This window comes from Nicotiana tabacum, chromosome 18 (assembly GCF_000715075.1).
Source record: "Nicotiana tabacum cultivar K326 chromosome 18, ASM71507v2, whole genome shotgun sequence".
NCBI classification, from domain to species: domain Eukaryota; kingdom Viridiplantae; phylum Streptophyta; class Magnoliopsida; order Solanales; family Solanaceae; genus Nicotiana; species Nicotiana tabacum.
In genome coordinates this window covers 126,096,694-126,112,708 of record NC_134097.1, presented here as the reverse complement: position 1 = coordinate 126,112,708, position 16,015 = coordinate 126,096,694, and the positions used below count along the sequence as shown (strand labels likewise).

Genomic DNA, 16,015 nt, shown 5'->3' with positions numbered 1-16,015 from the left:
GTGTTTTAAAAGTTAACCTCAAGAAAGCATGTGATACCTTAGATTAGAATTTCCTTGAATAAATGCTACTAGAGATTGGGTTTCCTTATAAATTTGTCAGTTAGATAATGGAATGCATCACCACAGTGACCTATTCCCTCGACATGAATGGAGGATTGACAAAACCATTTCAAGGAAGAAGAGGCATTCGACAAGGTGACCCTATGTCCCCTTACTTGTTTGTCATAGCCATGGAGTATCTGCAGAGAGAACTTGCACAGCTGGCAAAGAACAGGAACATCAAATTCCATCCCAGATGTAGGAAACTGGGAGCAATGCACATTTGTTTTGCTGATGACCTACTGATGTTCTGTAAAGCTGACATTACATCTATCAGACTACTGCAACAGACATTTCTCAAGCTCATCTGGACTCCAGGCAAATGCAGAAAAAAGCTCCATCTACCTAGCAGGTATTTCAGACAGCACAAAACAAGACATTATGCAAGAATTGGGTTACACTGAAGGTATTATACCATTTAGGTACCTAGGTGTACCACTAGCATCCAAGAATTTGTCTATCATCCAATGTTGGCCAATAGTAGAGAAGATTACACAGAAGATCAACTGTTGGATAGCAAAATTGCTTTCATATGCTGGTAGGCTCCAGTTAATTAAATCAGTCTTGTTTGAGGTACAATCATACTGGGCTCAAATCTTTCTGCTGCCTAAGAAGATATTGAAGATGATTGAAGCCATATGTAGATCATTCTTATGGTCTGGAACAACAACTATCACCAACAAAGCACTAGTTGCTTGGGATAGAGTATGCTGGCCACAAGCTGCAAGTGGACTAAATGTAATTAATATGTACTACTAGAACAAAGCAGCAATTGCAAAACACATGTGGGCAATTACAATGAAGAAGGACATTTTATGGATCCGATGGGTTCACACCTTCTACATAAGAAACAGGACAGTGGAGAGCAGTCCAATACCCAAGAATGTTGCTTGGGTGGTGAGAAAGATAATAGAGACAAGGAACCTTGCTCTTGAATTACAAGGAATTCAGGGGGATCTGATCAACAGACTTTTCCAAATATAAAAGGAAGGGAAGTTCAGTATAAGCAAGCTATACCACATGCAGTTTCCTCAACTACAAAAGGTACCTTGGAAGAGTATCACTATGCAACCTCATCTACATCCTAGGTACAAATTCATATTATGACTGGCACTACAGAGAAGATTAGCGGACAGACTCATCAAATTTGGAGTTCAAGTGTCCCAGAATTGTGTTTTCTACAAGCAATCTAATAAACTATTTGAACACCTATTTTTTTACTATCCAATAGTAAGAGAAATATGGACCAGGCTGCTCAAATGGCTAGGCCATTCTAGACCTATTCAGGCTTGGCAGGAGGAGGTCCAATGGATCAACAGGGCTGCAAAAAAGAGATCTAGTCATTGGGCAATTGTTACATGTGTATTTGGTATGCTGGTATACACAATCTGGCGGGAAAGGAATGTGATTAGATTTCAAGGGAGTACTCAAAGAGAATAGTATCTGCAGAGAGATTGTAATGCACATACATACCAGAGGGAGGACAATCAAGAGCTGGCAAGGAGCATTGCAAGAATTAGACTATTTTCCATTAGGCTCCTAGGCTTGAAATATGCAAAATGCATCTGTTTGTTTCTTTCCTAGGCTAGGTGAAGCTTTAAGCTAATGTAAATAGCAACACAGTAGATATGTTATTAGAGCATCAGACTTAGTGTAATTAGAAGATAGAGACATAGATGGCTAGCATCTACCTGATTTGTAAAGCTATTTTTTTGAATGAATAGAAAAGTCAGTATTTACCAAAAATAAATAAATAATGCAATTGCTGCTAATAGATTCTTTAAGCTGAAATATTAGCGGCACATGGCCATTAGCCACTAAAAGAATATCCTTTTACCCACAATAAAAATAATTGCTACTAAAAAGTACTAATTAAAATCAATTTTTATTATTTTATCTTTCCCTCCACACTTCAAAATATAATAATCTTTCCCTCCAATTTTTTTGGACAACAATGAATAATTCCCTCCAATTAGAAAATAAGAGGAAAACATATTCCCTTCGTTGAGCGGATACATAATCACGCCCAAAAACATCGAACAGGATTAACATCAAACATAGTCACGACTCTGCAAGCCTACTTCGACCAGATCTCGATCATCTTTTTCCCTTCGTTGAACGGATGTAGAATTGTGCCAAATCCCACATCGAACAGGATTAACAAAGTCGCGACTCTGCTAGCCTACATCGATCAGGTCTCCATCAACTTTTTCCAGAGATAAATCCTCTTTTTCCCCAGGTATAACTTCTCTTCTTACCCAGCAAGTGCGATTTAAATTGAGTTGGTATTGGTGCTGCTCGATTATGCTCAATCTTCGTCATCAGTATTCTCCTTTTAATCCGTCTCCAACTTCTCTTTTTGTGTAGGTTCAAGATTGTTGCAAAAATTTATCATCTCCTTCAATTTCTTGTCTTTTTTGCAAAAAAATCTGCTTACCAGGTAAACATTTGTAATTTTTGATATCCAACTATTGCATTTTGAGATTTGTGAAAGTATAGTTTTTCTGCATATGCTAAGTCGTTTGTGATAACCAGCTGCTGTTAAATTGATGTGCGATTGATTGAGTTTATTCCTCCTCTGTTCCTCTACTGTTTTATGAATTGATTCCTCTGTATATTTTCTAAGGCTACTATTATTCTTGTGACTATTCAGAAACTTTTTAAGTGTCGTCGATGCATATTGATATTTTCATTGAATCTACCACTAGACGGGACATGAATCCACTAGTCGACATACATACTGTTTTTTATTTTTGCTAATTGATGCGAGCTTTTCTTATTTTCATAAATCTGATGCCTCTGTACGAAATAAGCATATGCTCAGCTTGACTGATTTGATCCTTTTGCTCTAACTGTTTCTCCGATAGGTTATTGGGTTTACTAATCAAAAAGTTTTTCAATTCATCTAACAATCTACACTTCAATTTTCGCTATGAGTATGGCAAAACAATAAAGTTAAGAAAAATTATCGAAAGAATAAATAATTTGTGAAGTGAAGAAAGAAGTTGGACCATGAGAAAAATTTAAACTATCAGCTTTTTTCTGCTTTACTTAGGGATTGTAGTACAACAGTTCATCATCTTTTTTAAGGGATTATAACACATCATACTTCAAGAAAATAATGTATGCCTTTGAATGACCTCATTCACATTTCTAAAATTGCAAATTGCTATATCATTGCTGAAATTTGCAAATTATTCAGCTAGCTCATATCCATATACAGTGAGGGTTTGACAATTGTAATATCTTCAATTTTAAAATATATGGCGTATGGTTCTTCTATAATTTATAAGTAATAATTCTATTCTTAAAAAGTTTACGAACAAAAATATGAAAACCATAGAAGAAGTATAATTTATAAGTTTCATAATTCTATTCTTAAAAAGTTTATGAACCAATATATGGAAACCATTGAAGAAATTAGAGATAGTTTAACTATTTGATAGTTTTAATGGATTTATGTTTGATAGTTTTAATTCTTAAAATGATATCTTTGAGGTATGGAATTACCTACTAATAAGATGGTTGTTTTATTTGAACTATATTTTTTTATTAATTTTCTCTTTTTACTAATGAATTTTTAGCTCTTGCAGTAAGTATAGAACAAAAAAGAATATCTTGAACGTCATGGACAATCCTAGAAATAAAGATGGATGCATTGTGATAGAGTTAGTAAATAATATTTGGATGGAGTAGAGGAGTTTATAAACCATGCCTTTTCTGAAAAACAAGATGGAGAACAAATTGCATGTCCTTGTACGGAGTGTGTGCTTATCCATCAAGTAAATCGGACTATAGCATATGATCATCTTGTGATTAATGGTATTATGCCATCATATGATAGTTGATTTTGTCATGGTGAGTCTCTAAAGGGATCAAACAATGCTCAAGCAAATAATCGCAGCCAGTCAACTTTAAGGGGCGATGATATGACATGAATGATACATGATGCCTTTGGAGGCTTTACACAGTTCATGGATACTGACGTTAGTGAAGGGGGTGACATAGAGCATAACTTACAAGAGAATACTGCTCATCCATCTAGAAATCAACCGCATCCAAAGGTGGATAAGTTTGAACGGCTCATGAAGGAGGCAAAAGAAGAACGATATCCAGGATGTAAGAAATTTAGCAAAATGTCCTTTTTAATGCATTTGTACCATACAAAATGCATGTTCAAATGTTCAAATGAATCGTTTAATGCTTTGCTTGGACTATTGAAGGATGCGCTGCCTAAAGGAGAAAAATTGCCTCATTCTTTCTATGAGACCAAAAAGATAATTGAAGGCTTGGGCTTAAAGTGTGAGAAAATTCATGCTTGTCCCAATGATTGCATGCTTTTTAGGAAAGAGTTTGCTAATAAGAATGTCAATAAATGCAATGTTTGTAGAGCTTCTAGATGGAAAAATGATGCTAGAAAAATTCCAGCCAAGGTCCTAAGGTATTTTCCTTTAAAACCAAGGCTATAAAGACTGTTTATGTCTTCGGAAACTTCTAAAGCAATGCGTTGGCATTATGAAGAGTGCAACAAAGATGGAGTTCTATGACATCCTAATTATTCTGAAGCTTGGAAAAAATTTGATAGTAAATATCCCGAATTTGCTGGAGACCCTCACAATGTATGCCTAGGATTAGCTTCTGATGAGTTTAATCCATTTGGCACAATGCGAACTGTTCATAGTACATGGCCAGTGATTTTAATGCCATATAATCTTCCTCCATGGATGTGCATAAAACAAGAGTTCTTCATTCTGTCCTTACTTATTCCTGGACCCAAAGCGCCTGGCAATAATATCGATGTATTTTTTGCAACCTCTAATAGAAGAGTTAAATGAATTATGGGATGTTGGGGTAGAAACATACGATGTCTCTACTAAGGAGATATTTCAAATGCGAGCATCTCTCATGTGGACTATAAATGACTTTCCTGCATATGTTACTCTCTCTGGATGGTGTACTTATAGTCGGTTTGCATGCCCTTCTTGTAACATAAACACTCAATCTAGAAGGCTGAAACATGGCAGAAAGTTTTGTTACATGGGGCATCGACGCTTCTTGAAGTCGGGACACAAATATCGGAATGATGCGAAATCATTTGATGCAACTAAAGAAACAAAACCTGCACCTTGTGCGACGACCCAACCGGTCGTCTCAAGAATTAATGCCCCGATTCCCTATTAACTGCTTTCCCCAAGTTTATTTCTGCTATTTTGATTTGACGGAATGTTCGGCTTTGAGTTTCGGGGAGTTTTGGGACACTTAGTCCCTAAATGAGAGCTCAAGTGTTGGAAAGTTGACCGTAGTCGGAACAGTATGAAGACAACCTCGGAACGGAAATTCGACGGTTCTGTTAGCTCCGTTGGGTGATTTTGGGGTTAGGAGCATGTTCGGATTGTGTTTTGGAGGTCCGTAGCTAATTTAGGCTTGAAATGCCGAAAGTTAAATTTTGGAAGTTTCCGATTTTATAGCGAGATTTTGATCCGAGGGTCAAAATGGAATTCTGAGAGTTGCAGTAGTTCTGTTATGTCATTTGGGATGTGTGTGCAAACTTTCAGATCATTCGGACGTGTTTTGATTGGGTTTTTGATCGAAAGCGGAATTCAAAAGATTTTAGAAACTTAGGCTTGAATCCAATGGGTTTTGATTGTTTTGAAGTTTTTTTGAAGTGTTTTGAAGATTTGTACAAGTTTGAATAAGGTTTTAGGATATGTTGATATCTTTGGTTGAGGTCCCGGGGTCCTCGGGATGAATTCGGATGGTTGACAAAGGAAATTTTGGAGTGAAGCTGCAGCAGCAGTTGGTCTTCTGATATTTTCGCATCTGCAGTTTGGGGACCGCAGATGCGGCGCCGCAGAAGCGGCTAAAGGGCCGCAGAAGCAGCTTTGTCAATTCCTCACGAACCACAGATGTGGTGAAGGGATCACAGAAGTAGAACCGCTCCTGCGGTTAGAGGTCCACAGATGCGGAAGCTGGCATTTTAATGAAAGTCGCAGATGCGACGTTGTGTCCGCAGATGCGGTCCCAGGGCCGCAAATGCATAAATCGCTGGGCAGAACATATAAATAGTTGCCTTCGCGAATTTGAGGGATTCTTTCACCATTTTCATCCGGGTTTGAAGCTTTTGAGAGAGATTTTTGAGGAAAACAAAGGGGAATCACTTGGAGGTAACGTCCTTGACTTTATAACTCGTTTTTATGTGATTAAAGACCTAATTAGTGGCGAGAAATTTGGGAAAAATGGTAATTAGGGCTTGAGTTTAAGAGGCCTTTAATTGAGGATTTGAGGGGCCATTTGGACTCCGATTTCAGTGTTCTTATTATGTATAGACTCGTGAGAGTACGAGGTTTCTGAAAATGTAAATTTCACCCGATTCCGAGACATGGGTCCGAGGGGAATTTTGGTTATTTTACATAATTTCGTGTATTAGCTTAGAATTTAATTGTAGAATTAGTTACTTGAAGTGTTATTTACATTACTTAGATTTCCGGTAGACCCCCTTGCACATTTACTTTGGGACTACGGGTCAGATTCCCGGTAGATCCCCCGCACAGTTATATGGAACTAAAGGAATGCACCCAGTAGATTCCCCCAGTACTAGGTATTTACATTTAGGACTACGGAATGAGATTCCGGTAGATCCTCGCGCACTATGAGTTGGACTACGGGACGGGATCCCGGGATATCCTTCGGACATATATATGATGAACTACGGGACGGTATCCCGGGAGATTCACTGGATATGTAAAGATGGGACTACAAGATGGTATCCTGGGAGATCCCCGATTGTTACTATTTGTGCTGAGCTGTATTTCTTTTCCATGTTTACCGTGTTCTATATAATTGTTGTTGTTCTGTATATCCTGTATTATTTTACTACCATACTTATTTATACTATTCTGTCCTATACTGTTGATCTTTATATTTGTTTAACCTAAGTAGGGCCTTGACCTTCCTCGTCACTACCCAATCGAGGTTAGGCTTGGCACTTACTGAGTACCGCTATGGTGTACTCATGCCTCTTCTGTGCATGTTTTTCATGTGCAGATCTAGGTACTTCTACTCAGGCCTATCATCCTTGAGGGAGGCGACTACTTAGAGACTTCGAGGTATATCTGCCGCGTTCGCAGACCAAGGAGTCCCTTTCTATTCCTTCCTTTTAGTATTTAGCCCTTCTGTACTTTCTGTTCTTATTAGACAAATTCCGGAGTTAGAGTTATGTAGTATTTCCTTTTCTTAGCTTGTGAATCATGGGTTTCTGGGTCTTGGATTTAGATATTGGTTTTGAGATCTATATAAATATGGTGTATGTCGAGCGACACATTTAACATTGTTATTGCCTTATTTCTGTTTTTAAATTGTTTTACTTTTGCAAGTTTTGGTTATCTTCCACAAGTTTTGGTTATCTTACGCAAGTTTAGGCTTACCTAGTCGTAGAGACTAGGTGCCGTCATGATGGTTCACGAAGGGCGAACTGGGGGCATGACACATTGTCCAGCATCTGGGTCAGTAGTGCTGAATCAAGTTAAAGATATAAAATTTACTCTCGGCCAATCAAGTGAAGGGGTAAGTGGGGTGATGAAAAACACATGGAAAAAGAGAAGTATTTTTTTCGATCATCCTTATTGGAAATTTAACTTGGTGCGCCATAATCTTGATGTGATGCACATAGAAAAGAATGTGTGCGATAACTTAATTTATACACTATTGAATCTTGGTAAAAAGTCTAAAGACAACTTAGAAGCTCGATTGGACTTGAAGGATATGAAAATAAGACCAAGATTATGGCCTCAATATCGAGCTAGTGGGAGAGCATATACTCCTGCTACTTTTTTCACAATGTCTCAACATGAAAAGGAGTTATTTTATGAAGTACTACACAATGCCAAGTTTCCAGATGGCTATAGGTATAATATTTCATGTTGCATTCGCAAACGAAAGTTATCTGGGCTAAAAACTTATGATTGTCATGTTATAATGCAAGAACTTCTTCCTCTTGCCTTGCGGAAATCAGTAGATAAAAGAGTAAGTTCAATTTTAATTGAACTATGCACATTCTTTCGTGTTTTGTGTAGCAAAGAGCTAAAACTAGAAGAGTTAAACCTACTTGAAGAAAAAATCCTAGAAACATTGTCTACTATGGAGAAACTCTTCCTCCCAGGATTCTTTACTGTTATGATACACTTGGTTATTCACTTGGCAACTGAGGCTAAACATGCGGGACCAGTACATTATCGCTGGATGTATCCAATTGAGAGGTATGTAGAATATCACTGAATCTTTGTTATATGTCTTTAGTTGTTAAATACTCTAATATCAAACTAATAACATTACTTTGTTCCATAGGTATTTGGGTACTTTAAAATCATATGTTCGTAATCGTGCATGTCCTGAAGGTTCAATAGCAGAAGCATACATAGCAAATGAGTGTATGGCATTCTGCTCACGATATTTAGAGGGTGGAGATTCAAGGTCTTATTGTTCAAGAAAATGGAGTGATGAAATTGAGCATGAGACTAATAAAGAAGAATCTCTTTTTCCTACTGTTGGGGAGTCGTACAGTAGAGTAGATGTATTTGAGTTGGATGACAAAACATGGTTGCAAGCACATCGGCATGTGCTTTTCAATCTTGAATCAGAAGTGGTTGAGAATTATAAAAAGTAAGTGTTATATCTATTATTTAATATATATATTACTTATTTTATAACAAAATTGATATATGCGAGTTACATGTATAAGGAACATATCGTTGATATCAAAAGAGCACATCGTAGGCGTCGTTTGCCACAACATCAACTTGATCGTGTGCATTTCGATACATTTCATGAGTGGTTCAAGGAGCAAGTAAATAGTAGGACTAAGTCATTATTTACGTTAAATTATTATCCTTGTACAAATATCCACATTTATAGTTGTATCTTTTATTTGGTTAGGTAAAGGAGTTGGAAGCCACGTCTAATATCTTAAAGGATGTTAAAGTCCTAGCACAAGGACCGAGTTACATTGCAAAAAGATTCAGTGTGTTCAATGTTAATAATGGGTATCGATTCCGAACAGAACAAAACAAAGTGAAGAGTTCAATGTGACACAAAATAGTGGTATTATGGTCATTTCAAAGACTGAAAGTTATGCAAGTACAAGTGATAATGCTCCAAAATCTACAAATATCACATATTATGGCAGATTGAATGATATTGTGGAGTTAAACTACTATGAAAAATTTAAGGTCATCTTATTTAAGTATGATTGGGTTGATGTAACCAAAGGTAGAGGAATTAAGGAAGATGACTTGGGTTTCACACTTGTGAATTTCGCACACCTGGCAGACTCTGGCGATCGACAACGTCATGAGCCCTTTATTTTTGCAGAACAAGCTCAACAAGTAATATTTGTGCAAGATACTCAAGACCATGAATGGTTTGTCCCTAGGTTAATTAAACCTCGAGACATTTTTAATATGGGAGAGGAAAATAGTGTGCAGTTTGAGTCATCAACGCAAAGTGATGCCACTGACTTGGCTCTTTTAGAAAATGCTTGTGTTTTAGAAGATGAGTATAATGATTGAGTAAGAAGTGGTGTTGATGGGATAATAATTGATACAAACGTAGATTCTCAACCTTCTCCAAATGATGGTGAAGCTAATGTTGAGGGAGAAAATAACATAGAAAATGAATGTGATTCTGAATAAGATAGGTGGTACTTATAGAATATTTTTGCTGCAAGTGTTATGTAATAAACTCTAAGGGTGTTATTTTTTTGCTTCAGAAATTTGAATATTGGATGTTTGAGTGAATTTATTGTTCTTTCTTCTACTTATATTTTGCTTATTGTATCCATTTAAATGTGATATTATAAGGTGGTACTATCACTTGATAATTATTTTCCTAGTGCATAAATAACTCTTATCTCTAGAACAATATTTGTCGCAAGGCTTTGTTTGCGTTATCTGAGTTGTTGATATTTTTCACATATTGAGATTTGGATGATGCTTCCTCATGTTTTGCAAGTGGCCTGCTGATTTGTTGGAGTCAATCTAGTACTAATATAGTGTAATGCAGCTAGATAATTTTTTTATTTTGGAGAAGGAACTATCTGAACTAGAGGTTGCAACCGACTGGTAATTGAACAAGATGACGATGAAGATGTGCGACCTTATATTGAGTATTTTATGTATGGTCAAAACCATTCTGCAACCCAACCTTATATTGAGCAGTTGATGGATAATCAGAACTCTTCTGAAGACCACGTACATGATGATCAATCTTATGATTTAAATAGTTCTGCTGGTGGTACTGAAGTTCAACAAAATGATGATGAATCAGGTAACACTTTTCTCTGGAATCATTTTAAATCTCAATTGTGTGAATACAATGGTTAATCTAACTAGTTTATATAGTGTAATTAGCAACTGTGATTTTCTGTAATTTCTATTGTGATATCGAACTAGTTATATAGTGCAACTTGCAACAATTAAGAGAGTGTCTTCTCTGAGTGTATGTGAAATTGTGAAATACATTTTGATTCACAATATACCAACTTCTCTTGCTATAGACCAAGGGATAGGCCATTCTCCTTCCACTGCATTCTTCAATATCATTAAATCTGTATGCATGTCTATAAGAACATAGTCATGTATTTCCACCTTTTTTTTTGAATCAAAGCAGCCTTGTTTTCTTGTCTGATTTTATTCAAACGTCCAGTGCTAGAAACTTGAGTTGTATTTATAGAGTTTAGTGGTTTGGAACTTACCAAGGCATCGAGCAAATTCCTGTCCTCCAAAGTGATAGCTGGTAACATTATGTCCTGCTGCTGCTGCTCACTAGTTGTAAGTGTACCTACAGCTCCTGCTGTCATTGCATTCTATTGCTGCTGTCCGGAATTGTTAGGTGTTGTTGCTCGTCGAACATCAACATTAGTACCAGCTGTAGTAAGTTGTTGCTGCCGCACATAGTGGCTTGAAACATCACCTTGAGTAATCTGATTATTGGGAGTTGCTGCTGTTTGAAATTTGCTTCCAGCTTCTGCATTTTTTATTGCAGCAACTGAAGTGTTCTCAAGCTGCTGCTGCCCATCTTGCTTTGTTACTGTCACTGTCTTTGATCGAGCTTTAGTTTTGTTTATTCTATCAAGTTGCTGCCTCGATAAAAAAATGAAATCTGGTGCCTTAGCATTAAGCTTACTGCTTGAACCTACTTTTGACGAGATGCTAATTCTAGACAGTGTAGGCGAGCCAACCGATAACCTCTCTTCCTCTTCATTTTCTTGATCATCTTCCTCAATTGAATCTCCTGCAAACTCACCAGCCCAGTTTTCTTCACCCTCATATTCACATTGCTGAGACCAAAGCTTGGTTTTAATTACCATCTCCCTAAAATTTGCCTTGATTATTTCTTTGTTGTTTTCTGTGGACAGAACCAATTGCTCACCACCATGTTCTCCACAAGACTCCAATGACTCTGTTGGAACTTCAAAAATAGAGGTTAATGTAACCATAGGTTGTTTCACCATATTATTATTCAACATCATTGCATTTTGAGCATCCTTAATAATTTGTTCGACGTGAGGAGTAGAAAAATGCAGTGTTGGAACATTAGAGTTATGAGCATGTTTGCCCATAAGCTCCTCTACTAGATTTTTCTTTGAAACATTTGGTCGAGCATGGTTGTCCCTCGGTAAATTGCCATTAGCCAGAGGTTCTTTGGCACTGTTATTGCATGGTACTAACTCCTTGGATATCCCATTACCATTTAAACCAGTTGCATCACCTCCAGCATCTCCATCAGTTACTATTTAAACCTTTCCTTGTCATTATACTGTTATTTAACAGATTTAACCATATAAGTTTTTGCCATTTGATGACCTTTGAATCTTCTATTCTAGGTAATTTGGAGCCAAGAAAGGTTCGTGGGCCTACTTTACTAAAAGATATTTGGAAACTTCCTCCGGGGAAGGTAGTTCATGTGCCGTTTAATAATCGTAACCAAGCTATTAGGGAAAAAGGTCGAAAGCTTGCTAGCTTTCTAGGAATCATTGCGAGAACTCCAGAACTAACACCTTTACATGTAGATGATTGGAGAAATTTTGAAAAGGAGGAAAAGAAGAAATTGGTGGATTTTGTGAGGGTATGGAGTAGTTATTATTATTATTATTATTATTATATGAATGGGTTCAATCTTTTATACATGATATTTTTTTCAAAATATTGGCTTTATTTTTTTAGAAGAAGTTCTCTATCCCAAGACGAGGAGAAACTTATGTCCTAAAGCCACTAGGAAAGAAATGGAAAGATTACAAGTGTGAGTTAAAAGGTGAATATTTGCAAAAAATAAGACTAAAGACCTTTTGCTGAAAAATAGACCAAGTCGCATACCGAGGGATCAATGGAGTGGTCTTGTTCCTTATTGACTTTCAGAAAAAGCTAAGGTATTAACAAATTTTTAAAACACCTCTAGTTGATTATTTTCAGTGTTTTGATTTTAGTTATGCTCAATTTTTATGTATAATTTATAAGATATAATTTTAATATTTCAACGAAAGAGGCGTTCCCAAGCAAATAGAAATAATAGGGCCAATCAAAAGATGTGTCACACAGGAGGATCCAAAAGTATTGCTACCTTGATGGATGAGCAGGTAAACTTGTTCAAATTACTTACTATAATGTTTTAATTTTTTTTCCACGCATATCTTACATCAATTTTATTGTATTAGGCTGTAAATGGGATAGAGCCTACACGAGCACAAGTTTTCATATTAACTCATACAAAACGTAAGGATGGTAGACCACTGGATGATGATTCTGTCAAGGCAATTGTAAGATTTCTTTTTTTCTTTTATTTTCTTAATTGGGAAATAGTTAGGAAAAAACATAAAAGCGAATAAATGAATTCCAAATTGAATCTATGTATTTTATGGCCAGGAAATGATAAATGAAAAGGCGAACAATAGTGAGAGCTCTACTGACCAACCTCCTCACGTTGTTGCTTGGGAAGGCGATCTGTATTCTCAGGTGTTCGGAAATGACAAAAGTGGATATGTTCGTGGTTTAGGACTTGGTCCAACTCCTTCTATTCTATGGGGTAGTAGATCTTCCTTAGAAAATATTGTTGGAGAGGATTCGTCTAATGAAGCTGTCCAAAGGTTAACACAAGAGATAACCGAGTTAAAGGATAAACACAATGAAGAAATGAATCTGATAAAATAAAATCAGGAGAAGATACAATCAGAATTACTCGAAATGCGACAATTGATACGCAAATATGCTTCCAATGAATCTATGCCTCAAAATATCAATGGCACCTCAATTAAACAGGTAACTCGATTTTATAAGTTATGTACATTATTAATGAAGTTTTAATCCTATAAAAGTATTGTTATTTGATGTGTTAATATTTATCAGGTCCCTGTTGCCAATAGTGGCCATGAACGAGTACCACAAATATCAAGGATACCTAATGATGCTGAAAATACTTCAATGTCTCATGGTACTACTCATCTTTATCCTTCGGCAAGCTAATATTTGAATTTTCTATTGTTTGATCAAACTTCTGCAGTTTTCTTCCTTCTTCTGTAAATTCTCGTGAATTTCTTCAAACCTTATTCATCTTCACCTTTCTTCTTGACTCTAATCTTCTTCTCCATCTCTGATTAAGTCATCCCTTGCGCTAGTTAGCTGAATCCGTGCGTGACAGCTGAAGTAGTAATAGTTAGCCTATTTGAAAGTTATTATAGTGTTCCATTCATTCTAGTTGAAAGAGTAAAGTTATAGGATTCTAGCTGAATTCTACTTAATCTGATATCATTGGTTGCCTTGCTTGATCGAAATAGTGTCTATATAGTGTTCTGAAAATATAGAGTTTAGTGGTTTGGAACTTACCAAGGCATCGAGCAAATTACTGTCCTCCCAAGTGATAGCTGGTGACGTTATGTCCTGCTGTTGCTGCTCACCTGTTGTAAGTGTACCTACAGCTCCTGCTGTCATTGCATTCTGCTTCTGCTGTCCGGAATTGTTAGGTGTTGTTGCTCATCGACCATCAACATTAGTACCAACTGTAGTAAGCTGTTGCTGCTGCACATAGTGGCTTGAAACATCACATTGAGTAATCTGATTATTGGGAGTTGCTGCTGTTTGAAATTTGCTTCCAGCTTCTTCATTTTTTATTGCAGCAACTGAAGAGTTCTGAAGCTGCTGCTGCCCATCTTGCTTTGTTACTGTCACTGTCTTTGATCGAGCTTCAGTTTTGTTTATTCTATCAAACTGCTGCCTCGATAAAGGAATGAAATCTGGTGCCTTAGCATTAAGCTACTGCTTGAACCTACTTTTGACGAGCTGCTAATTCTAGGCAGTGTAGGCGAGCCAACTGATAACCTCTCTTCCTCTTCACTTTCTTGATCATCTTCCTCAATTGAGTCTCCTGCAAACTCACTAGCCCAGTCTTCTTCACCCTCATATTCACATTGCTGAGACCAAAGCTTGGTTTTAATTACCATCTCCCTAAAATTTGCCTTGATTATTTCTTTGTTGTTTCCTGTGGACAGAACCAATTGCTCACCGCCATGTTCTCCACAAGACTCCAATGACTCTGTTGGAACTTCAAAAACAGAGGTGTTTAATGTAACCATAGGTTGTTTCACCATATAATTATTCAACATTATTGCATTTTGAGCATCCTTAATAATTTGTTCGACGTGAGGAGAAGAAAAATGCAGTGTTGGAACATTAGAGTTATGAGCATGTTTGCCCGTAAGCTCCTCCACCAGATTTTTCTTTGAAACATTTGGTCGAGCATGGTTGTCCCTCGGTAAATTGCCACTGGCCAGAGGTTCTTTGGCACTGTTGTTGTATGGTACTAACTCCTTGGATATCCCATTACCATTTAAACCAGTTGCATCACCTCCAGCATCTCCATCAGTTACCATTTAAACCTTTCCTTGTCATTATACTGTCATACCTAAAGTAGTTACGAAATGACTTGAGAATAGCTAAATTTCTAAGCTATAGAGCACTAGATTCATGCAGTAAGATTTGCTTTACCAGAAAATCTGTTGCCAACTGAAAATTTTGGGTGAAGAATGCTCAAAAGGTTGATTTGATATGTTTGCTTGTATGATATGCATTTACAGATATACTAAAATACTTAATAGATGAGACTATACATACTTTTGGGATATTAATGAAGCAGATTCTTGCAATTTTGCTTGTGTCCCTTTCTGGTTATGGACTTTTAGTTTCATAACCTCGCAAACTATTATCAGCTTTGTTGTTTGGCAACATTTACTTCCTATTGACATAGTTATTTTATAATTTCAGGTCATAGAGTCTGATGTTCGATAATTTAGGGGGTGGAAGATTTCAATATGACGAAGAGTTTCAGAGATTATTTGAAGATTGTTATTCGTTAAGATTAGTTATAAAGTGACATTAGCTATTTACTTCAAACAATATGAGTTATTTTTTAAAGTTTTGTGATATTAAAATTTTGGATTAGTACTTCCTTTTGTTTGTTAAGATTTAACGAGATATACTATTATGAATTAATATCAATATGTTTTGTTATTTGCATTATTTTTTGGTTGAATATAGTAGCTATTATTAATGGTGGCTACCATTATAGCTTGTGAATTTTAGTGCCAATTTAACAGGATTAAGATGTTTATACAAGGATATTATAATCATTATATTGCTATTAAAGATAATTTTTAGCGGCAATTTAATTGACTTTACTATCCATGAAAATGGACGCTAAAGGGGCATACTAATACGTTTTTAGAAGAGATATTGTTGCCACTTTAATTGCCACAAAACAATTACCGCTAAAGCTATGGACTTTTAGCGACAAATATTTTGAATTTAGCGGCTATAAAAATGGATGTTAAAGGAGCATTATTAGTCGTTTTTCGAATGGGTTTAGTAGCCATAAT

At 36.4% G+C, this 16,015-nt stretch overlaps 1 protein-coding gene across 9 annotated transcripts; it reads left to right on the top strand.

Moving 5' to 3' along the window:
- Positions 1 to 2,048: 2,048 nt before the first annotated feature.
- LOC107767278 (uncharacterized) lies at positions 2,049 to 15,659 on the top strand. 9 transcript variants are annotated; one of them, XM_075237245.1, is made up of 11 exons: positions 2,057 to 2,338; positions 2,467 to 2,539; positions 7,144 to 8,757; positions 8,837 to 10,419; positions 11,978 to 12,219; positions 12,318 to 12,520; positions 12,635 to 12,727; positions 12,806 to 12,907; positions 13,014 to 13,406; positions 13,494 to 13,578; positions 15,405 to 15,659. In XM_075237245.1, exons 4-6 carry the CDS (start codon positions 10,266 to 10,268, stop codon positions 12,444 to 12,446), a joined length of 525 nt encoding a protein of 174 aa, XP_075093346.1. In that variant the 5' UTR covers positions 2,057 to 2,338; positions 2,467 to 2,539; positions 7,144 to 8,757; positions 8,837 to 10,265; the 3' UTR covers positions 12,447 to 12,520; positions 12,635 to 12,727; positions 12,806 to 12,907; positions 13,014 to 13,406; positions 13,494 to 13,578; positions 15,405 to 15,659. The 9 variants fall into 9 exon arrangements, 3 of the variants coding, with proteins under 3 accessions (XP_075093346.1, XP_075093345.1, XP_075093347.1); XR_012702297.1 differs by having other exon boundaries at positions 2,049 to 2,338; positions 8,837 to 8,941; positions 9,031 to 10,419; positions 11,978 to 12,727; XR_012702298.1 differs by having other exon boundaries at positions 2,053 to 2,338; positions 7,144 to 7,205; positions 8,172 to 8,757; positions 11,978 to 12,727.
- Positions 15,660 to 16,015: the final 356 nt, after the last annotated feature.

Excerpts from the sequence above, each read along its gene's own strand:
- LOC107767278 (XM_075237245.1), top strand. The coding sequence starts at position 10,266 with ATGTATGGTCAAAACCATTCTGCAACCCAACCTTATATTGAGCAGTTG. Across the intron at positions 10,420-11,977 it reads ACAAAATGATGATGAATCAG|GTAATTTGGAGCCAAGAAAG; the intron begins GTAACACTTTTC and ends CTTCTATTCTAG. Across the intron at positions 12,220-12,317 it reads AATTGGTGGATTTTGTGAGG|AAGAAGTTCTCTATCCCAAG; the intron begins GTATGGAGTAGT and ends TTATTTTTTTAG.